General features: G+C 42.4%; 1 protein-coding gene and 1 long non-coding RNA gene across 3 annotated transcripts; one reads left to right on the forward strand and one right to left on the reverse strand.

The window, feature by feature from the left end:
• Nucleotides 1-13,365: 13,365 nt before the first annotated feature.
• On the reverse strand, nt 13,366-17,244 carry LOC132993298 (uncharacterized). The gene is made up of 3 exons (XR_009676444.1): nt 16,809-17,244; nt 16,032-16,170; nt 13,366-13,720 (listed from the first exon to the last, which is right to left on the reverse strand). It is a non-coding gene; the product is annotated as an uncharacterized LOC132993298 (long non-coding RNA).
• A 560-nt stretch (nt 17,245-17,804) lies between these two features.
• otx2b (orthodenticle homeobox 2b) lies at nt 17,805-23,106 on the forward strand. 2 transcript variants are annotated; one of them, XM_061063054.1, is made up of 4 exons: nt 17,805-18,157; nt 20,141-20,392; nt 20,939-21,090; nt 21,619-23,106. In XM_061063054.1, the coding sequence occupies exons 2-4, from the start codon at nt 20,155-20,157 to the stop codon at nt 22,240-22,242; spliced, it is 1,014 nt and encodes a 337-aa protein (XP_060919037.1). In that variant the 5' UTR covers nt 17,805-18,157; nt 20,141-20,154; the 3' UTR covers nt 22,243-23,106. The 2 variants fall into 2 exon arrangements, with proteins under 2 accessions (XP_060919037.1, XP_060919038.1); XM_061063055.1 differs by having other exon boundaries at nt 17,807-18,157; nt 20,185-20,392.
• The last annotated feature ends 299 nt before the right edge of the window (nt 23,107-23,405 follow it).

Below are 23,405 nucleotides of genomic sequence, written 5' to 3' on the forward strand. Positions count from 1 at the left end.
CAGTCTAACTGACCCTGGTCTGTGTGGAGGGGCCGACTGGAGCCTCGAGGCTTGTTAGAGAGAGACCCTGAGGGCTCCTAATTGGACTGGCAGTCTGAGAGAGAGAGAAAGAGGGGAGTCAGCCTCAAGATCTGGGATTCTTTTTTTGGGGTGGGGGGGCTAGAGGGAGTTAATGGTGAAGGAGGCTTTCCAAGTCACATGAAAGTTTGTGGGGATGAATGTGCCATAATTAGATTAATAAGTAGCTTAATTTATCGCAACAGAGGATATCAGCGGCTCCACATTAGAGGCAGGCCCAGAAGATTAGCCTCGATCGGCGTTTCCAAAACACGATTAGCCCCCCGGCACAAAGACCAGGCTCTTTCACAGGTTCCTACCACCACAAGGGCCAGGATTAGAGCAACATGTTGAATAATCAGCAGTACTCCTGCATGCTCCGCTCAAGTCTGCACCGCAGCCAGGGGTCCACCGCAACCCTGTGCACCCTCCCTGTCCTGCTCACAACACCTATCAATTAGACCATTACTGGCCCAATTAGAGTGAAGAGCAGCCACACTAAAAGTCGCCTGTACCATGCTGGTTTCTGATTATCAACTTATTTCTGCCACTTTATCTACCTGCACCGTGAACAATAAAAAAGGATGGGCAGCGCTCACCCGTTTTCCCATAAGTCAAGCCCAGTCAATTAGAAACTTCTTGTGTGTATGACCACTAAGTCATTTGGATATCCCAAGAGCCCCTGGGGACAGGCAGCTTCAGGGCTAATTGATTGTCCCTCCAATCTCCTCCAGAATGCCAATAAAGACCTCAGCATATGTTCGCTCAAGCCCCGGCCATCAGCCACATGCACTCTGAATGCAGCGCTCGTACTGAGCTCTAGATCCCTTGATCCTCCACATCCTTCACATCCGGACTCTTGTTTGAAGAAAAAAACAAAAAACAACAGTGGTTGGGGAAAAAATGGACGGGCTGCGAGCCAAGATCTTTGCAGAGTAGCCCCATCTATGGTAGAGAGGTTGCAGCTGTTAGTGATCTCCTGAAAGGGATTTGTAAAACAAGTAAAATGCCAGCAATGCCCACAGGAAGATGTTTTTAACAATTGGACACTTGACTTGTCTTATTTTCTGTTTCCTGGTCAGTTTGATTATTACAAGGAAAAGGGAGTGAAGAAGCATCCCAGGTGGGATATTTGAGGAGTGTTTAACTCCTAAACAGGGACACCTTGTAAGTCAGCACCCCAGGGCACCACAGGAGCACATTTACAGCATCTAATACCACTTTTACTGCAGATGAGCTTCTCTTGACGTGGACCATACCGCTGAGAATGGCAATGTTAAAAATATACCAAACTGAACAGAATTTAATACAGCACTAACAAGATGCTTGGTTATGGGATCACTGGTGCAGATCTAGTGGGAGAGGATGTCCCATCATGAATATAGACCCTCTCGCCTAAGGGCATGTTTACAAATCACACACTTGTCACCACCTCGTCAGGAATATGAGTCCTGTTTACCCTTGAAAATACGGCAACTTTTACATTTCTATCTGCTGTGGCACCACTGCAAGCCAATTATCCTGTGTGACTATGCAGCGCCACGCGTTGGTGATAATGTGCACAGAGTCAACAGTCCGACAGACTGAGCTCCCTGGCAGGGGTTTGCCTCAGAGTGGCCCAACGCACCCTGCAGTACAGGTCATATCAGCATGGCTCGCCTCTGTTAGCTTAACTGGGGGACTGTGTGAGTGCAAAGGTGTGGACATCTGAATGTATCTTATTCCAGCAGCAGTCTAGAAACCAGGCATCATTCATACTTTCCAGAAAGAACATGTGATTTCTTTACTGTATGTAATTTCCTTAAGTCTTTCAGCCACTTCAAACTTATCCTTGCCTGCATTTTATACCGAATAAAATAAGCATATTTCTACTACAACATTGCAAATCCGAATTTTAAACTTTAAGTAAACAATGTCAACATAGTTTGAGCATTTGAAACAACTTCAATATGTACAGTGCTTTGCATATTTCCAATAAAATCCCTCATATTTGGAATTTTGTTATTTTCACTCCACCAGAAATGTTAAGCAAATAAAGCGTACTAAAACTTGAATATAATAGTATATTTTAAGCTCATTGTCCGTGCCATTACATTTCTGTAAATAAAAGTCCTTTTTAAAAGTGCTCTACAGTGTCAGCAGTTTCTTATCCTCCATCGGTCTTAACTAAACCTTTAATACTTCCAAGCTCTTCATTCCACTCTTTTATATGAGTCGGTGCTTTAAGCAGAAATCAGGCTTACTTTGACTTTTTAAATGAGAATATTGACCTTTGAAATCCCTCTGTGGCATCAGATTGTTACATTTTTAGGGTTGGCAGGAGTTGAGAAGATGATTTACCTAGCTGGAGTAAGGGCAGTTAAGATGTAGAACGTGTTGAAACAATGTCAGGAACTTTTAAATACTACTTTAAGTGAAACCAAAAGGGAGGAAAAGCACTTGGATGGATGGGTTGGTATCTACAAGTCAGCATTGATCATATCCCAGGCCAGGACTGCCTGTGTTGCCAGCTTCCCCAGCGGTCACTCAGCTCTCTCCAAAAGCTCACCCCAGCATCACGGCCCGGCTCTTTCTCTGCACTCTGCTTGTTAGATAGCAGCTGTTTCACTCTTTCCAATGAAGCAATATCTGTTGCCGAACAAACGAGGGAAAAACAAACAAACCCCGGGCTCGATGAGGGCCATGTGCAAGTGTGCGGGGTGTTGCGCTCCCTGCTCCGCTCCGCTAGCTACCCCGGCAGCTAGCCTTCGCCATGCACCAAATTAGAAAGCCTCGCCATCAGGCAGACAGCTGGCAGCCTTCCCCCAGGGATGCCAATTAAGTTTGTAAATCATTTAGACAACAAAACTGTACAAGAGAAACAACATCCCATAGAGGCAAGCGTCCCCACAACTCCCAGCAGTCCCTCACCACAACCTTCGCTTCCCCCCCCCCCACCCCCCCCATCTGCAGCAGCCTCAGGAAAAAACACCTCTGAGCATACACAGGCCCCAGAGATCAGCAAATATGCTCAGAGAAATACATGAATAGCAAATCAAAGCCATTGATTTTGTCATGCTAATGTGTTGTTATAGATAATTAAGATGTGATGTTTTATTAATAAGTTGGCGTCTACTCTGTCACAACGATTGGCAGCACAGTCTTCACCTAATCGGCCACATTTTTACAGACAGCTCCATAGTTGTATTTCTGGTCACTCTTTTTGACACTAGCAGACATGAACACCTCAAACAATCCATTGACGCTTTCCTATACCACACAAGGCGCTGCAGAAACTTAACTATGAAGCTTCAAACTTCAGCAACACATTAGATCAAGTGTCCAAACTGGTAACCTGAGTTTTTGGCCTCTGGGGGAAAAAACTTGGGTAGGGATTAGAATAATAGCTAAGAAGCTTTCTGAAAATTGAACCCTTGAGTAGGAAAGGAATATGTCGGCCTTAGGCAAAAGTGTGACCCACGCGCTCCTGCTGAATGCTCATGCGCTCAGACTTGTTTTTTTTTCCACAGAGGCGGCCAAATCCACAGTAGTTTCAGCGTGACACACCAGGATGTGACAGACAGAGTGACAGTGCGACTAACTAATTGAGACGGAATGCAAAAAAAAAATCCTCTGAGCTTTAAGTAAATGGGAGTGGGAGTATGCCCTCGTCTCCCATCACCCTGAACCCCTACAAACACACACACACACACACACACACACACACACACACACACACACACACACACACACACACACACACACGGAGCACGATCCCTGCTCAGGGCATCTCTATCAGTGTTAATAAGCTGAGAAATTATTAAAATGAAAGCTAAATTAAGTTATTTTTAAGTAATCTGCATTTCCTTTGAAAGATCAGTTGTTAATACAACAGAGTTAGGGTAACAGGGGAGAGGTGATGGAACATAAAGACTGAAAATCAAGAAAAACAGCTTTGAAGAATAAAGTGTGATAATTACCTGATAAACCTTTACTCATAAATGTCCATGGAGGTTTAGTACTTTTTGCTTTCTACCACCACTTTCTGCTGTAGGCTCTTATTAAGATACACATTTAGACAAACTATTAGTCGTTTCACACTACAACTGAAAAGCAGCAGGATATATTCAGGGAAATTCAACACATAAGGGACAGCTGTTCTCACATACGCACTTCTGAAAATGTCTAGAAAATATCAGGCAGTCTGCCCCTGAAATCGATTCATGTCTGACGAGGGGGGGGGGGGGGGGGGGGTGAGATAACGGCTCAGGAGACAAGATGTGATCTAAAAAGAACGATGCAGAAGTGGCAGACAAAGCAACAGAGTCCAGCGCTACAATGAGAATTTTTCCCTCATATCACAACTATAGTTTGACATATTCAAAATATCAACAAAAGAGCAGAGAAGAACATACAAGGGAACAGAAAAAAAAACTAATGAAACAGTCTCATTACATACATGGACCTAACACTGCTCATGCATATAAAGTCTAGGATCGTGCGCCAGTTACAGGATATAAACATCATCTCTTGCGGGGAATTTTACCTGGAAAATTCCGACTGCGTTCTCACATAAGCTCACCCTGACTTGACAGGGGAAAATCTACTTTGGGGCTGACACCAAAAATCCCAGGTAAAGCTAGAGTGAAAAATTGGCTGTTTGTATCCCCACATGCAGAAAAACCCAAACAAATTGCAGGAAGTTTTCAGGAGTTTTTTTGCTTTCAATAGTGTGAAAGCACAATTGGGAAGATTTCAGAGCAGGCTGTCCCTGGAACTTTCAAGACATTTTCAGGAGTGCATGTCGTAAAAAAGCAAAGTGACAATTTTTTATGCAATTACTGCATTCAGTTGTAGGTGTGTCTTACGACAAACCTTAAGATAAGTTGAAAAGCTGATCATGACATTCCTATAATCTGTATTTGTTTACTTTGTGAGCACTTGTTATTGCAACCAATTTGACTTGAATCCATACGATCTTCGTTTTTTTTTATGTTGTAGCTCATGTACCAAAAACCATGTTTTCTTTAGGCTCACTATGGGGTAGGTATTTTCCAGCATGCCACCGTTGGTTGGCAGTACCCTAAAGCTTGAAAACCCACAAAAGCATTTCAAACGCCTCACTGTCAGCTTTGACTACTAAACCTTATGTTCAGTCAAAATATAAGACTAGCTACCAGCAGCATTTACACAGGCTAAGTTAACCACATCTGCACAATGAAAAAGACCACATCTACAAGATGAAGCCAAGCATCAGCCGCTGGAGGCAGTGCAGCACAACGTCTCAAAATCTAACTTTCCAATGTTTCTGCTCGCTTGAAAATCAAGAGCAGCAATCAGTAGATTAAACTGTTCCCATTGTCAGCATCTCTCTGCCTGATACTCTCCTCCTCTCGCTCTCATCATTGCTGCTATCAGATGACCTCTCTCCTCTACGGATGGCACCAGAGCAGACACTGACAGCTCCTTCATTTTCCGGACAAACTGCTCCGTAAATGATCACTTTGCCCCTTGTGTTAGCGGCTGGAGAAGACTGTGTGCTTCATCTAGATATAGGTTTATTCAGAAATGAAAGCTGGTCATTTAAATACAAGCAGTGTTAATGCACAGACAGCTAATGGAGTTCCATTTTAGAGAGGTCTTTTCCTATTTGGGGCTTTTAATATCTAATCTCAGTCTATTGTCAGGATGGTCAGGGTGTCTAATCACTCTTAACCTTGTATCACTGCCATAACCTTTTTTCATTGCCCTAACAATTTAAACATCATTTTCACATAATAACAAGACTTTTAGCCTCCTAGAGACTGCACCTTCTACCATAACCACCACAACTAATGGGATCTAATCTATATAATAAGGGACATTAATATATATGCAAATCAGCTGAGGCTACATCTCTCATGGGGCAGATAGACCCAGTTGGCATACACTTGTATCATTTCTGTCACATGTGTCACTTAGTTGTTAATTACTGTTAACATTCCTAAAATGCAAATACGTCGTTCTGCAAACATGGCAGCACATGTATCCTTAAGTAATAATGTTCCTGGAAGGAGGAAAAAAAAAAAGCCCCCCCCTTCCCCCCCTCGAGGTCCAGCAGTGTGAAGGGAATTTGAGGCATTGGGGGTTGAGGGCTGCAGGTCGGCTGTTCAAAGCCACTCTGTGCATTGTTGGGTAGTAAGGGATTAGGTCTCTCCAGGCTGCAGAATTTGCTTTCTAATTAAAAGGGATAAGATGTTGAAAAATAGTGAGGGGCATTACTACTGTAGAAAAGAACTGGGGGAGGGTTTGAAAAGGAGAAATGCTGAAAAGAGGGGATAGAAGTTTGTAGTGTCACAACTGGTGTTTGATCACAAGACGAAGCAAGAGTAACCAACCTCTTGTTCTGACTCTCACTGCCCATTTTTCCTCTGTTTGCTCCTTCTGCTGCCTCCATGTAATTAACTCGCCTCACACTGACACACTTTTAACCTAAAACTAAGACGAAACTCTTGTTCCATTTGCTTTCCACTTGTTTATGATGTGGAAACAGAAATGAAACAACTTTACTGTTCAAGACATTTTGTTCCTAAAATTTAAACATAAGGTGGAATTAAATACTAGTCAATTATCCTCCTATTAATCATAGTAATTATAGAGTTAACTTAAGTAGCAAATGAATAAAGCTCTTAAATATTGGTTTGTAGTTTCCGCAACTAGGGAATTTTTTATTTCACTACGGCATCTCAAAGATGGCATGGGAAGTTTTTATCTGGTTATGGATAAGAATGAAATTAATACTGATTCCTTTATGTGACCTACAGAAGCGAAGGCGTAATTCTCAAATCGAATGTTAGCAAGTACTTAGTTGACCATGTTTATGCCTTTCCTGTCCTATTTTGTAACAAGTTCAAAGGTTAGCTTATTTAGGAAGTGGCTACATTTTATCAATAGCTGTTGTCTTACGGTAGCTAAAGGGTAATAACAATTTTTTTATTGGGTTAAAATAAAGCCTGCTGTCCCTTGGTTTCTGATCTATTCAGAAATGACAATGATTTATAAAGTTTTCTACATTTATAAGACTTAAGACCTAAAACATAAAACAATATAACATCTGAGCTTACTACCCTGAGCGTGAGATCAGGAGAAAATGGCTGCTGGGTTCATAAAGTTGATAGCTACATTACTTGAATTTACTATTTTAAGAGGGAATCACTGAGATGTTTTAAACACTACATTTAACTGACGTACATGTTTAATTCCCAGATTAGTGAAATACAAAAACATATGACCCTCAAAGATAAGAACATCAATGAGAGTATTAGGTGAAAGTTAAGAGTAAACCTTCAGAATATTGAAACACTTAGTTTGAGCCTCTTAACTGTTTATCATGAACCCAGGGGGCTGGCCAGATACCCAGCATGTGTCCCTCTTTAACCCCTTACAGCAGTGTCCATCACTACTTCATTCAGCAGGCTGCTTTTTTGTTACCTTGTCCTCCAGCGGGGGTCCAGCTCTTCCCAGGCACCCTACAAACGAAGCCTGCCTTTAAACGAAGGCTGACTTTAAAGCACAAGAGGAGGCTTGCTTATTTTCCCCTGAGCCCTAGGAGGTTAACGACATGCCAACGACATGCCAGTGAAGAACAAGACCTCCGCCTCTCTCCCCTTCTCTCTTGGCCAAACCCCTTACCACTGGGGTTTTTGTGTTTGTTCTGCAACAGCACAAACCCTTGTAAAACCTTCAAACTCCATCTCAAATAGAGCTTATTTCTTGGTAGTGTCTGGTTGTGGGAACAACCCCCTTCCCATACTAACACAACCACACCACCTCCTCTATTTTAACCAAGCTCCATGAAGCGCTCACCTTTTACTCCCAGGCAATCCGATCCTATTTGGAGTGTGTGACGAGGGCCATTCTCCATCACCTCACTGATCAAGAGCCCCCCTGTCAAGCGGGCCCAGGGATGAGTAGGTTCAGATTTGGGAAGAAGAGAGAGTGGGGCATGTATTGAAAGAATCTGCAGTGAGCCAAGGAGAAGATTAAACGACGGCTAACCATCAGGACTCCCTCTAAAACCCCCCCCCCTCCCTCTTCTACTTCACCGGTGTCCTGAGGGGGGAGCACCTGGGGAAGGGAGGGGGGGGAAGAAAGTGAGGGGAGGCCGATAGCACAGTGGCAGCTGAGCCATCTTGTCATCATAGCAGGACAAGCACATTGAACCGTGTCCTCTGTACCCTCCCATCTTATTCCAGACACTGCATTGCCCTCCGCTGAAATGCGTCAAAACCCCCTCTCAACCCCTGCCCCACCCTTGTTGGAGGACTTCTCTCCGCTGGTGTCTTTTCATTTTTAAAAGGCAGAGATGAGTCCCCGGCTCTGCAGTCTTTCCAGGCGTCCAAATTAATTTGCGTCTGGGCAGCAACATAAGCAGCACGGGGCTATTTGATGAGAGTGTAGGGCAATGACATGCACTGGCAGGCATGCCTTGATCTCTTGCTTTCTTTCTTCGTCGCTTTCCACCCCACCTTAGTGCCAAACTCATGCCAGCCTTGTCCACATGGGTGGCACACACACCAAACCCTGTATTTACAAGAGAAGAAAGCACTGGTGGTACTTCAAACCTCTGCTCGAGTGTTTGTGGTTTTATGTGCAAGTATCAAATACCCTTCTAAATGCAATCTTAACTTCACAAAACACTAAAAGCCAACAAAATCCCCAACAAAAACACACAACTGTTGTCCTCACTGCAAATAAAATGAGGATGCGCACACTGGATGAGCAATTTCTGAAAATCCCTCGGCTAATTTTCCGATCAATACCTCAAGAACAGATCAGTTTCATAATAACACACACACTAAGGACATCTACAAAACAGCATTCCTTTAGTTCGATAAATGGTCGTCAAAGTGAATTTAATGCAATTTGACATGCATTTGAAGTTGTGATCCAAAAAGAGGGACCACAGTTAATGCCTAATTAGCGTCCCTAAATAATAAAGCAACTTAGACTAATAATTATTGCGTGTAGCCATTCTACCAGTTGCACTGACAATTAACCTTCCTCAACTGGTGAGTCGCATTTTGAGTAAATCCTGTTATCAGCAAATATAACACATGGTGTACACACACACACGTACACACATTTCAAACAGCACTCAAGGAAATCTATGCAGTGTTTACGGTCGGGAAGCAGAACAACAAAACAAACAGCAGATATTCACTTTCAGTAAACACCACCCAGCCACTTATACAGTATCTTTCCAGTGGCTTAGAGTGGGTGGGGAATCAAGTTTAGGTGGCTGCTGTGAATGTCATTGAACTACTTGTGTTTACCAAGGCTTAATATTGCTACGACAAGGTCTCATTAAATATAAAACCGCTATACAGAATGTATCAGGTCAATTCTGCCTGAGGCTGCGGAGTTACAAATGCTGCCAAGAAATCAACAGTTTTAAAAAATGAATAGCCTAAAGAGAGGTGGCAGAATTGAGGTAACATGGCTCAGTGGCAAAGAACATAACGAAACAAAGTGTGGTTGTCCTTACTGACCACTCATCAAATCTCAGATGCAGTCCAAGTCTGTGATATTAAATCAGTGGAGCCAGAAACACGATTAGCGCAAGACAAAATAAAGGTGAAAAGATTCAGGAGTAAGCATTCTCCCAAAATGTCTCTCCCTCATCCCAATTTGGCAGCACTTGGCCTGTTGCCCACTCACATTGTGTGGACGGTCCTGCCACTGTTGCCATGGGGATGTGTGGACCTGCGCAGGGCCCTGAAGGCAGAAAGGCCCTGGTGGTTAAGGTGGGGGTTATCATCAGCAGCAGAGTCTGTTGGGCCCCCATCCAGAGGCCTGGGTGCAGCTGAAGAGGTGCCCCCCCTCCATCTCCACTGGGCCTCTCCCCCTGTGGGTGCCGCTGCTGTTTTCGAGGCTCAGAGATGGGACCCGGTGGTGTAGGGCTCAGGCTCGTCCACCGGGGGGTCGGCTGCCTGACTCTCCTAAGCCCGGGCCAGACGGGGTGGGCTGGGATGGGGAGGGGGCCAGGCGAGGCAAGCTGGACCACAGCCCAGTGCGGTGACTGCCTGTCTGCCCAGGCGCTGGGCCACGCTGCCACTCTTCCCTGGGCTCGTGCCCCTGCACTTGGATTTCAAAGGGATGTAACGGGAGGGAGGGGGTGACTGGCTTCCCTTCTTCATTTGCAGGGTCCCTGCCCCACCAACTTCTCAAAAGTCCCCCTCCTTAAACGGTCCTCTCTCCCAGCCCCCAAATGCCCCTCGAACAGCTTTTCTGTTTCAGCCATGAACCCCAGCTCCCTCTCACACTGTGCCATTCCCACCACTGCTGCCTCACATTCAGAAGGGGGGAGGTTGTGCTGCTACACTGCACCCATCTGCCCCATGTCTTTCCATGCTGTGGACCATGATGCTGCAGCATGGCTCTCTGGGCGCCGTAAAGACTTTGGCAAATACGCAGGGCCTTCAAGCAACCCCTCCCTTTGTACTCTCCCTGTCCGCCACATGCACACACTGATGCACACCATCTGATATAAAAATCAAAAACTGGTGACCATGCTTATGTTTAAAGACAGATGGTGGGTATTACAGATGCATGATTCACTCTGAAACTATAACAAGCATAAAATACACTGACTTTACTTCAAGCTACCTCACTGAAGGCCAAAGATCTGAGTCAGATGCGGTGCCACCGTGTCTGTATGGCAACCAGCTTGTTCTGCAACTGGCCCATCATCAGTTAGCATCCTACAAAACCAAAAATGGCTCTGACAGGCTGCGTTTCAATTGGCTCAGACCTCCTTTTCTCCCTCTCCGTCTTTCTATCTAGGTTCCTCTCTTCATCGCTCCACGCATGGCATTTCTCTGGCAGGTTCTCCAGTAAAAATTCCTACCCTCTTGGTCTCAGCATTCCCGTAGCGAGCCTCCCTCCCTGCCCAGAGAGGAGTGGCTGGGGGTTCGGGTGGGATGGTGGGATGGTGGGATGGTGGGATGGCGCTCCCCCTACGAGCTTAGCTTGTCCTGAGCTACAGCTAAAACTCCAACTCACAACACATTCCTACAGCTACTGACCAGTAGCCCCAGCAACCAGGAGAGAGGTGAAGAGAGGAGGGGATGGAGGCTTAGTTCTGGCTTGTGTTACATTATCTTCCAGGGCTCCTTAGGCTCAACAAAGTGGTTTAAAATGAGCACAAAATACCTAGCAGGAAATGCTTTTACCCATCAATGTTTTTCACTTTGGGAAAATCTCTGAAATGATCTTGAATGATCAATATCTTTGGATTTTCTCCTACAAGGTTCAGTTTAATGAAAAGCCTTCCCAGTGGTTCCCTGTTGCTCAACAAGGTACAAATGGAAATAATGGGGTGCCCATTACAGTCTACTCCTGCGCAGCTCAAGCAGCAGTAACACAGGAGCCGGACGGTCCCCTCCTCCGCTCCCCTTCCACTTTCTACCCCCAAGCTGAGCCAGGCGCTGTGTTTACTCTCCTAATTACAGGGGAGGGGCCGGCTGACAGGCGAGCCATCACAGATTCCCCACAGGCCTAGGGCTGGGAACGCCACAAACACCCGCCACTGTCTCCCAAATGTGACGGCAGTGATGTCCAACTGTCACGGGGGAGCCTTCACTGGCAAAACCCATGGGCCCAAAGAGAGATATTAGAGACATGAGAGGGATTGGCAAGGTTGGCACTAACAGGGGGTACGCTTGAGAAGTCGAAGTGGGGAGCTGGTGGCATCGCCAAAGTGTCATTCAAAGCAAAGTGGGGTTTGGACAGGGCACAAACACTGGTTTACAGACACACACTTGAACACACTCACACACACATACACACACCATTGCACTCGCTCTTATGGAAACCAAGGCGGGAGAGTTACATGTACCAGACGAGAAATCCAAGAAGTGGAGCCACCAAACCATGTGATGGAGCATGTTCATAAAGAAAGTTAATCCTCTGGATAACATTATTCACTCTCTCTCTCTGGACTGTCTAAAACACCAGGCTGCTTTCTGACTTTTACTTCTCATATTTCAAAAAAAAGAATCACACTACAATTATTGTTTTTTTGTAAACACACACAACACTCATTTCTAATGCAAAGATTCATGGTGATCTCAAGACCCTCTCCACTCCTGAAAGTGTGTTCTTATAGTACAAGTCAAATATATTTTTTACCAGAAAGCTTTACCTTCTCTGAGAGGTTTGTGCATGCAGGATTTGATGCTAAACAGCTGTTTTCAAATGTATTTGTTAACAGAAAATGTTACTCTGCACTCAACTTTAATTTCAGATTTCGTGACATCACTACAAGTCAGGAAGTCAATATGGATCCAAGATGCAACTTAGAAAAGTGTGAAGGGAAAGCTTGAAATCTCAAGCGCACAAACTCTAATATGGATTTATTTTTGACAGTGAGCAGGAGATACCTTATGTCTGGCTGTTTTACTTTTTGGATTAACATTTGCATATTCATAGATTTCAGATTTTTTTCTAAATGAGGCAGGAGTAGTAGATTTAAATCTTGGCAAAAATTGAACTTTTTGGATAGATCATTTGAGAAGGGTTCCGTTAAATTTACACCTGCATATATTATTTTATACTTTGCAAGAAATATAGAATGATTAAGTCCCGCAGTTGTCTATTAAAGACAATGAAGCATCTTAAAGGCATGATGGGGAGAGAAAACGTTTTATTAATCTATGAGTGTGTCTTTGAATATACACTGAGTTTTTAAACTGTACTTACACTGTGTGTGTAAGACAATGTGTGTACACTACTAACCCTCCTCCCAGGGAGGTATAATCCAGCAGAGGTTGTAATACTCCTGTCCTGTTGGGGGGTCTCAGAGACTCCCTGTGGAAGCACAGTGGCTGACCCGATCACGTATTCAGGTCAAATACATAAAAACAGTGTTGAGAGAAAGGTTAAAACTGAGGAGCTGTCTTCATCTGAAAATGTCCCTTAGAATCCCCACCGACAACACACACCTCACCCCCGAGAGGCAAGACAAGAAAACCATTTGATAAATCATGAATAGTCACAGTTGTGCGAGTGCTGGGACCATTTCTAAAAATTTATTATGGGGATTACACACAAAATCACACAATGTAACATTTTCAAATGTGTTATGAATGCCTCCCAGAATCCAATTCAAATCCTAGGTTACCAAATAAGCCTGAACAAATCCCCCTACATTGAGTTCTTCCTCCTTTGAAGACTTGAGAGGTCCGGTCTGCAGGGCAGGTTTTACCACGCCGCGCAGACACCTCAGCACACACAGGAGGAGAGGGCTACTGAGGTGGAGAGATAGAGAGTCAGAGAGCAAGGTGGAGGTTTGAAAATGAGTCTTTATTTGAAAATATATTCTTTATTACTTTCAAGACAGTTTGGCTGACAGAGAAGGAAAAACTTGATTTAAAAAGAGTTACAAAAAGTTGTAAAGATAAATAAATAAAAGAATAATTAATATGAAGCCCAGCTAGTGTTGAGTGTTTGTAGGACAGTCCAGATTGGAAAAGAAAGCCAGCTCTTCACACAGTTCAAGTGTAACCTTGAGGCGGCACAGTCTCCTCATGTCTTTTATTTGTCCTTGTATGTTTTTCCAGCAATCTTGACTTTGCCTCCTCATTGATGATCTGAAGGCGTGTGTGTGTGTTTAATTGCATCCGTTTATTTGTTAGGCGAACTCCTGCAAAAACAACACAAACAATTATGGCACTAATTAAAAGGCATGTCATATTAATGGAAAGAGCAAACTTGGCAAACACAAACAGCGGCTGACTTATTGAGGCAGCATATTTGAATTCAGGGTGAAGATGTGTGGGGGAAATAAACCCAGAATTTCATGATCAGCACACGTTTGCGTTACAGAAGTGCTGCCGAAAACGTAAGACTCATTCAACAGCAGAGGCATAATCATTTTAAGCAGAACTTTAACCAAAACTAAATTAGTAACATTGTGTATAATTGTAGAGATAAAACCCCAGATGCAGAGTGCAGCCTGAGGATTCTGTCTGTGTGCCTCTCTGTCTCTAAACTCTTCCCAAACTGACTCTGAAAGGGGTTTTCTCCCCCTTTAATCCCCGGGGAGGAGACTGAATGTGTTTTGATGACCCCTGGGGTCAGTTACATGTTACATTACACAAAGGTTTAGCTCCTTTGTGATAAGGGGACAGCGTGGGGAAAGCCCTCTGTTTAGGCACCTTGCTCACTACGCAGTATAAGAAGCAGCAGCAGCAGCAGCAGCAGCGGTGGTGGTGGCAACGTATCCATCAAACCTGCTAGGCTAATTAAAATACAGCCTGTGATTATCCTACTTCAGCTCATCTCTCTCTCTTTCTTTCTCTCTGTCACCCACACACTCACAACCAAACTCACTCTCTCTCTCTCACACACATACACACACACACACACACACGCACACACACACACAGGGCATTTCTATACACAGTAATTACATTTTTTGGTGTAAGAAATAAAAATGATTTTTAACTTTGTTGACCAACACATAAATTAATAAGATACTAAATTAAGTAAAGGTTTCACTATAGCTTTATGAGAGCTTCTATTTTAAAACAGGTGATTCTGTTTACCAAGATTAACAGTGTTTGCAAAGTTTACAGATTTTTTAATCTAAGTGTAAATAATACTTTTTGTTTAATATAAAATAAAAGTTACTTTAAAATAAATTCTAGTTGTATTATTTTAATGTATACTGGTTCATTTGAAACCTGGAGGGTTTTCTGTTTTGACATCAAAGATAATCAGCATTTCTATAGGAATTGGCTTTAGTGGATTTTATTCCCTTTTTTTTTTGGCTCTTTTTTTAAAAGCTCAGAATGAAATCCACCAACACATTCCTCGTCTTCAGCCATGCGAGTATCAAACAGAGAGGGAAAGAGGCAGGAGGAGAGGATAAGAAAAGCTGCCTAAATAGTGAGAGGATGCATATGATGATAATATGCAGCTCTAAATTCAGAAAAACCCACAATCATTCTGCAAAAAAATCCAATATTCAAATTATGGGGCTGCTATGTTTTATTTTCTCTTTTTAATTTAAATATATATATTTATGCGTGCTTTTGATTAGGCTAATTCTTGTCATGTCTGGATAAGGTTCAGAGAAGGAGAAGAGGGCTGCCTGCCCATAATAATCCAATCTTGAAATAAGATTCTTTTTTTTTTCTTTTAAATGCTATCAAACAAGGGTCAAACATTAGGCCTGTCCAATGTATTAATAACACGTATAGGCTCCGCATTAGCTGGTAGGAATCACAGGTTGGAGCAGGCCTGCGGAGCCTCTGCCTCAGGTTGAGAGGAGCGGAGGCGGAGATAAAAGCGGCGGCGTCAATTAGCCGGGAGTCAGAGGAGCCAGAGGCGTTTAACTGCTGCTGTCTTTAAACGTCCTTTTAAGATACACAGTCCCCGCGGAGGGCCGGGCTCTACACTTTCATAAATTATTTAGCTATTTAAACGCTCAAACCCAGCAGATATTTGCTTCACACGTCACGATTTTACACGCTGCTGTGTGAAAGTCTCATGTTAGGATACATTACAATACAGCTGCGAATACTAAATGAGGACATATTCACTGTTTTTTTGTATTTCTTTTATTATTGCGTTCCTTTCTGATACTTAAGAAATTGCCTTATACAAATGTAAAAATTTCAAAGGGAGTCTTGGAGTTTCAACTAAATATGATTCTTTTTGACAGGTGTTCAGTGGAGTCTGTTGCGGTTCAAATAGCCTAATGGTATAATTGTGATTTATGTGATGCTACAATTAAAAACCAAAATAACTTGTAAACTATTGCAACCATAAATTCATCTGTAAAAAGGTTTAAAGTGGCTTTCTCTAATAAATGACACTAATTTATTTCCTAAATATTTAAACAGATTTTCAATTTTATCAGATTACATCACACATGCCCATTATCCTGAAGTTAAAAAAATGAATAAACATAAATTTAAAAAAAACATGAAAAGAAACAAACTGACTACCTGGATGTGTTGCAGTCCATCTCCACCAAACAGGAGGATCCACAGCAAAAGTTTTCCTCTGCTTTGATCAGATCTCATGTTTGTTTGTTAAAAGAAATCCAGAGTTATGATCTATTCATCCGCTTCATGTGATCGACACCTGTAAAAAAAAAAAAAAAGAGGTGTCACTGACTTTGTGCAAAGTTAAAATCAGGTTGTGTGATCAGGCTGCATCTCCGAGTGGAATCCAGTCCTCCCAGCAGCTGTCAGAGCACCTTTGACTCTGCCATGGCCTTCAGCACGAGCCACACAGAGGGGCAACATGACGATTCATACAAACCCTCCGCGTGCCTGTGTTTATAAATCTAAATCAATATTCAAATCTGTTTCAAGTGAGCGGGTGTGTCCGTGCAGGCGCGCAGTATGTGTGTGTGTGTGTCACTATGTGTGTGTGTGTGTGTGTGTGTGTGTTTGTGTGTGTGTGTAGGTGTTCCACAAAGCCTCTTAAGATGATACATTTACCAAGCCGTGACAAAAACCCTCGACACATTATTTTGAGATGGGCACGCGGGTTCAAAATTCAAGTGACACAGAGGAGGCTCATTTGTCCCACGCAGCCTGAAGGTCTCACATAAAAATAAAAAAAATATGACGTTTTTAATTATTATTTTTATTATTATGATTATTTTAATAAAAAAAATTATTATTATTATATTATACAACTTACAATGTTACAACACATTAGCCTATTAAAACCTCCTTTTCTTTAGTATCGATTGAATAAAACAAATTACCTACCATTATATTTGGCTTTTATCTTCTTCCTCTTGCAGAAAATCCTTCTTGTAAAAGAATTGAAAGGCTAGCTACATCCGGCCTATGTTGTGCCTTTCTCCTGTCATCTTTCCTCTTCTCTGAGAGCAAACTGCAGCTCTGGGTGCCTCCATATCCTCGGTGTCTGTCGTTGGGAATTTTCCTTTAAAATATTGTGGGGGTTTTATTCAGTTCAGGCCCATGTGAGGCTGCATGATGGGGGAGCAGAATGACTGGCTCTGCGGACGGGAGGACAGTTTTAAGAAAATAAGTCGCTCTAAATCCCCTTTTTTAAGCGTCGCGCAGGAATGTGAGAGGATGGTGCTGCCTTCATGGAGAGACCGAGACTTAGTTCAGGAGACTTTTTCCTCTTGTCTCTTTTGTCACACATTATTTTTAAATTTACAGTCACTGTTTCAATCAACAGACTTGCATTTTTTTTTATTAATAGGCTAATTTACTTTTTTTTTTTTTTTTTTTTTTTACTAAATTTGTATTTCAATAATCCTTAATTGTCTGGAACTTTTTTTAATTGTTGCAAATCGATTTAAAATCGTTTTTTTTTTTTTAAATACATTCCGAGTAAGTTATATGTGCTCTCAGTGAGCATAAGTAATGCGATGTAAAAACAAGTAGAATGAACACAGTAAACTGAATTCATTTAAACCTCTTTGTGTGCGCAAACATTTTGCGCACGAATTTTGCGCACAAATTTGCCCTTTTTACTTGAAATTTTGCATCCACTGGATGAAATAAAATAAAAAATATATGGCCATCTGTCTTTTCCTGGTTTAAACTGCACTTGTCGTCATCCACTGGTTATTTATTATATGTTCCCTCTGTGCCCTGGGATGGGGATGTTGTCAGTCGCCCTCGCTCTGCCATTGGCTGAAAACGGTGCGTCAAAAAAGTAGCTGGAGACATTTGTTTCCCAGAGAAAAACCCCCCCTCATCCTCCCCACCGGTGTGAGAGACGGAGACAGACCTCAGCTCAGTCCTGCGACTCTCATTGGCTGGCACTTTGTACAAAATCCAGAAAAGCACTTCACTCACAACACACACCAACAAATCCTAAAGGCGTTCATGCAGCCTCCTCCTCCATCACTGCGCCGCTGTAGCACCGCTTCTCCACCCGATGTAACCGCTCAGCGTTTAACTTTTCTCCGCACTGTTGCTCTGAATCTGAAGACGGCTGCTCCTTTTTTCTGCTCCTCTCCTGCTTTTGGCTGCTTTTGTGCTTTTTCATGCGCCAGGACGTCGTTTTTCTGTGCTGACTTGAATATTTCTCCTGGAGGAAACCGTACAAACAAAGAACTTTACAGCCGTCGATAAGGGTAAGCTTTACTTTTATTATCATCATTATAAAAAGACTAATATCATTCATATTTCACTATCCTGATAATAAGCCTATATCGAAGTACAGACCGCAAAGTTAAACAAGATCACTTTGGAGCAAACGAGAAATCCCACCTGTTATCAGACCATTTCGAAAAGGTTTACAAAATCACATTTTGAATGGAAATTCCTTAAAGGCTTTATCCAACTGCAGATGAAGGCTCTACACTCAGTGTTTTACTTCATTGTAGCAGGCAGAGACATTAAGTGTGACTGCTCATTAAACCAATTCCCTTCAAATTTACAGAAATCTTAACGACATATTGTAAGATGCAAACGGATGAATTACATAAAGGATCTCTGCTAAAAGAAGCAAACACAAACTCAACCAATTAAAACTCTTTTTGAAATTCAAGTCTCCGTTTTAATAATATAACACACATTCTCTCACTGACTGAAGCCAGTGCTGCAGTGAAGACACTGGGTCCATATCCATGAATTAAGATTCTACTTAAAACGAAATTATGTTATCATGCAATCTGAACCCTACCCAAAAAATAACAGATAACATAATTCAGTATTAATGGGACATTTCTGAGAACTGGATATGGAGGATGCATTCAAAAGAAGAAGTATTTAGGCCTGCTTTATATGGGAAATGTTTCGGGGCCTTTTTTCCTCTCTGCTGCCTCCACACAGGAATAATGTAGAGACAATAAACCAACACGTCACTTTTAATATGTCATCTGATGGCTGATTGTATTTTTGCGACTGAATTTGGAGTTTGCCCTATTTAATGAACCTTTCTTAGATTTACATTCCCTCTTTTTGTTTTAAAAATCATACCAGCTAATGGATGCCAATTAAATTTACGTACGATTTAAAACATACGAAATTCCCCTCCAAGAGAAATTATTAAAGAGAGAACCGCTGCTAGTTTTCAGCATCATGTCAGGAGCCTGGATCACTTAGAACCGCTTGATACCAAACTGCTGCTCCTGTCGTACCTGCCACTTGGATTATCTCGTCAATTCATCAACAGAAGAAAAAAACATTTATCATAATTAATTTTGGGACAGTGGAGTTATTATTGAACGGGTGTGTGTGCAACTGGTTGACGGGTGTGTTTTAAGTGTGACAGATTGGGATGAGGGGGTTAAAACCGTTGGATATTGAAAAAAGCAACTAATCAAGACGCGCAGTGGGGATGACGGCAGAGGGTCACTGAGGTGATGTGACAGCAATCACACATTTACAAATCAATGTCAACGACTATTTATGACTGTAAGAAACAACGGAAATAACTACGTGTTCAATATGGAAGCATCTCTACTTTTTTACTGCAGTAAGTCGTCTCTGCTGCTGCAAAAAAAACTCCGTGTTTGAAAAAAGATGGTTAAAGAGCGAGTGTTTCTTCTCTAATTTGCCTCAAATGCTGATGCTATTCTTGTTTAACAAAGGAACTTGACGCTTTTTGAATTTAGATTTTTTTGACGTGGGAGACTTTTTAAAAGAAAAATTCAATAAGATATGAAAAGTATCTTTGTCGCCTACTTGTTCTACAGTACCAATTTTCCTGAAGTCAATAGGTAAATTCCTTTTTACACTACATGGTTTTCACTTTACATAAAACGTATCAAAACTATTTGGAATGGAAATTAATAACAAGGCTAAAAGCATTTTGTTTACAGTGGAAATAGGTGTAACTTTGAGGTTGTTGTGGAGTTAGAACTTCAGTGTTCTCATATTTAATTTTATTAAACGACAGATACAGGAATTAGTGTTTTTAATTCAACTTTCAATCGACATGTTGCAGTTACAGTCCGGGTTGTTGCTTTTTGTTTTGGGGTTGGAGGGAGGGGGTAAGAGGACAGCTGGAGATGTGTTGGCTCTCCTTTTTTTTTTTTTTTAGGAGCGCCTAGCGTTTTTTAAGAGGTCTTATTTCACGACGGATGTTAACAGATCCAATTTCTCTTCACAAGGTGCTTCTTCATCGATGTCTTCCGCTCTTGTCGTTATGGAACAGGTTCCTGGTGTAACGCGGACCACACGGCCTGAAGAGGAAACCAAGTACGCATCGGGAGCTCCATCAATTTTCAAAATTTTCTCCAACTTCAGCCCTCAGACAAACATTAGCATGATGTCGTATTTAAAGCAACCACCTTACACAGTCAATGGGCTCAGCTTAACTACTTCCGGAATGGATCTTTTGCATCCATCAGTGGGCTATCCAGGTGAGTTTGAAGATTTTAAGAAAAACTATATGAGATAAATGAACATTTAAGATACAAACCTTAAGGACAGGGGATGTTACAGAGAGTATTTGAATTCTTCAAAATGTAATAATTGCTTCTACATTTTGGAAAATACGATAAAATAAATATTGACTGTTCATATTTGAATTGGTCAATAAGCCAGAATCAATAAATTGGGTTTATTAATTTAGAAATCTCATTGCGCACACATTTGAGAAATCAGGAGTCACATCTTATGTCATTTCATTTTTAAGATTTGCTATTCGAATGAATTACAGAAAACTGCTTTGATTTTTTTTTTGCAAACTGAATCAATTTATGGCACATTAGTGTAAGTACGTCAAGTGCTACACTTTGCCCCAGGCGTCTCAGTCTCACAGGACTCGTGCGTAATTACGAAAACAGTAAACACACTCTGCGATTCTGTTGCAGATCTGCCTTTGATGACTTTTGATCTTTTTCGTTGCTTTTTAAAATGGATGCATGTGACATTTTAATTTATTTCCAATTTCCTTTAATTTGCAGCAACGCCACGGAAGCAGAGGCGAGAGAGGACTACTTTTACGCGCGCACAGCTTGACGTTTTGGAGGCTTTGTTCGCAAAAACTCGATATCCGGACATATTCATGCGCGAAGAGGTGGCCCTGAAAATCAATCTACCTGAATCTCGAGTACAGGTGAGTGAATCAAAAGAACTAGAACTGCCATGTTTGTAAAAATGATTGTTGTGAAGAAGTATTTTCAGCATGAGAAAAAAAACAACGTGATTATTTGTGAGTCGCCGAATAACTAATATATTTGATACCAGATATGCTTAAATTTATAAAAGCCCAAATAAGCAGACTAAACTAATATTAAACAAAAACGTATCTCACACCGGGACTGACAGTAAATAAAGCTCAGCATTTGGTCTGCCTTAAGGGAAATAACTTTTGTCAGTTGGCTAAGATATTTCCATTCAACTAAAGATTTCTGTTTGGAAAATGTAATCAATGGAATTAGACCGATCCGTCTTGGAATGAAACCTGGTGTGAGAGAAATCAAGAAACACCTTGATTTGTTTACCCATAGGTTCGGTTGTTTTTGGAAGTGTTATCTCACCATCTCTAACTATTCGTCCTCTGAGAAAATGAGAATTGTGGTTAGATTTTCACTATAAATAAAGGATTTCGTCAGTAACATGAACCACTGTGTGCCTCTTCCAGGTCTGGTTTAAGAACCGGCGGGCAAAGTGTCGCCAGCAGCAGCAGCAGCAGCAGAACGGGGGCCAGAACAAGGTCCGACCTGCCAAAAAGAAAAGTTCTCCGACCAGAGAAGTGAGCTCGGAGAGCGGCGCCAGCGGCCAGTTCACGCCCCCCACCAGCACCACCACCGTCCCTGCCATCTCCACTAGCACCGCCCCGGCGTCCATATGGAGCCCGGCGTCCATCTCTCCTCTTGCAGACCCCCTGTCTACCTCCTCCTCGTGCATGCAGAGGTCCTACCCCATGACTTACACGCAGGCCTCGAGCTACAGTCAGGGCTACGCCGGCTCGACGTCTTACTTCGGCGGCATGGACTGCGGCTCTTACCTCACTCCCATGCACCACCAGCTGTCGGGGCCCGGATCGACCCTCAGTCCGATGAGCACGAACGCGGTCACGAGCCACCTGAACCAGTCCCCGGCGTCCCTCTCCGGCCAGGGCTACGGGACGTCCGGCATAGGCTTCAACTCCACGGCAGACTGCTTGGATTATAAGGACCAGGCGGCGTCCTGGAAGCTGAACTTCAACGCCGATTGCTTGGATTATAAGGATCAAACATCCTCGTGGAAATTCCAGGTCCTGTGAACAAAGCAATCAGGTGTTATTAAAAAAAACAAAGTGCACAAAACAGTGACGATCACCCCACAATAAAACACACAGGACTGGGTTACACGAGGCAGGGCTCTCTGAGGCCTCGAGATGGTCTTTGGTCCTCCTAAGAGGAGAGGTTTAATTTATTTTAGCACTGGCAAAGAGATTTTCCCCCTGTCACAAGTTGTAGCCCCTCATCCATGTCTGTCTGTGTGCCTCTGTGCGTAAAACACCTGTTGAAGACAAAGTTACACCACAGCCACGGAACTAATGTTTATCCAAGAACAAACTCAGTTCATTCTCCTGCTCGGGATGAACAAACTTTTCACACAACTTTGCCCAAACTTCAGGCAGAGAGACATAAGGATGCTGTGTGGACATGGATGCACTACTTTATTTAAGAAAAAAAATGTTTATAAGGAATCAATATGTAGTTTCTAAGAGACAATCAGTGTGTGTCTTATATAAATGGTACATATGTGTTTTTTTTTTTTATCTGTGCTAGCCTTCGAAACTGTGATCTGTTGTAACGTATGCAATTTGTGAGCCCCCCTCGCATCAGACTCTCTGCTGTGATTTTAATAGATTTCTAACTTCTTCTTTTTTTTCTGAACAACGAAGAGATGCTGACGGTTCAGTTCCCTGCATCACAAAGAGAGATGAGACTTTCCGAACACATGGTAGTAATAAGTAAGGGTTAGAACCCCACTGGAAGTGACTTTCGGGCCGCTGAGAGCTCCACACCTTTGCTCCCCCTCCATTGATCTCAGCACACGGTGATTGTGGATCCTTCACTGGCTCCAAAGATGGTGTGACCTCACCGCTGAAATGACATGAATAAAGGTCCTGTGAGCTTAACTTTGTCATCATGAGACGATCTGTGTGTGTGTGTGTGTGTGTGTGTGTGTGTGTGTGTGTGTGCATGTGTGTGTGGTGTGAAGAGGGGGATAATGAAGTTAAACCTTTGACAGGCAATATGTAGAAAATAATATGGGATTTTTTTTTAGCTTTCATTAAAAAAAATGTCCATGCACAGAATCCTATTAAAAATAAATTATTAGAGACAAAAATCAAACAAAGCACAATTGACCTAAATAATGGTGATTACAATTTTTGATAATGACTTTAATCTTTATGTTACATTTTCCTGACTCAAA

This window comes from Labrus mixtus, chromosome 18, assembly GCF_963584025.1.
Source record: "Labrus mixtus chromosome 18, fLabMix1.1, whole genome shotgun sequence".
Classification (NCBI taxonomy): domain Eukaryota; kingdom Metazoa; phylum Chordata; class Actinopteri; order Labriformes; family Labridae; genus Labrus; species Labrus mixtus.

What these genes read in the sequence shown, in the direction of transcription:
- otx2b (XM_061063054.1), top strand. Translation starts at nt 20,155, where the DNA reads ATGTCTTCCGCTCTTGTCGTTATGGAACAGGTTCCTGGTGTAACGCGG. An exon ending in TCCATCAGTGGGCTATCCAG is followed by an intron (nt 20,393 to 20,938) that starts GTGAGTTTGAAG and finishes TTTAATTTGCAG; the next exon opens with CAACGCCACGGAAGCAGAGG. An exon ending in TACCTGAATCTCGAGTACAG is followed by an intron (nt 21,091 to 21,618) that starts GTGAGTGAATCA and finishes TGCCTCTTCCAG; the next exon opens with GTCTGGTTTAAGAACCGGCG.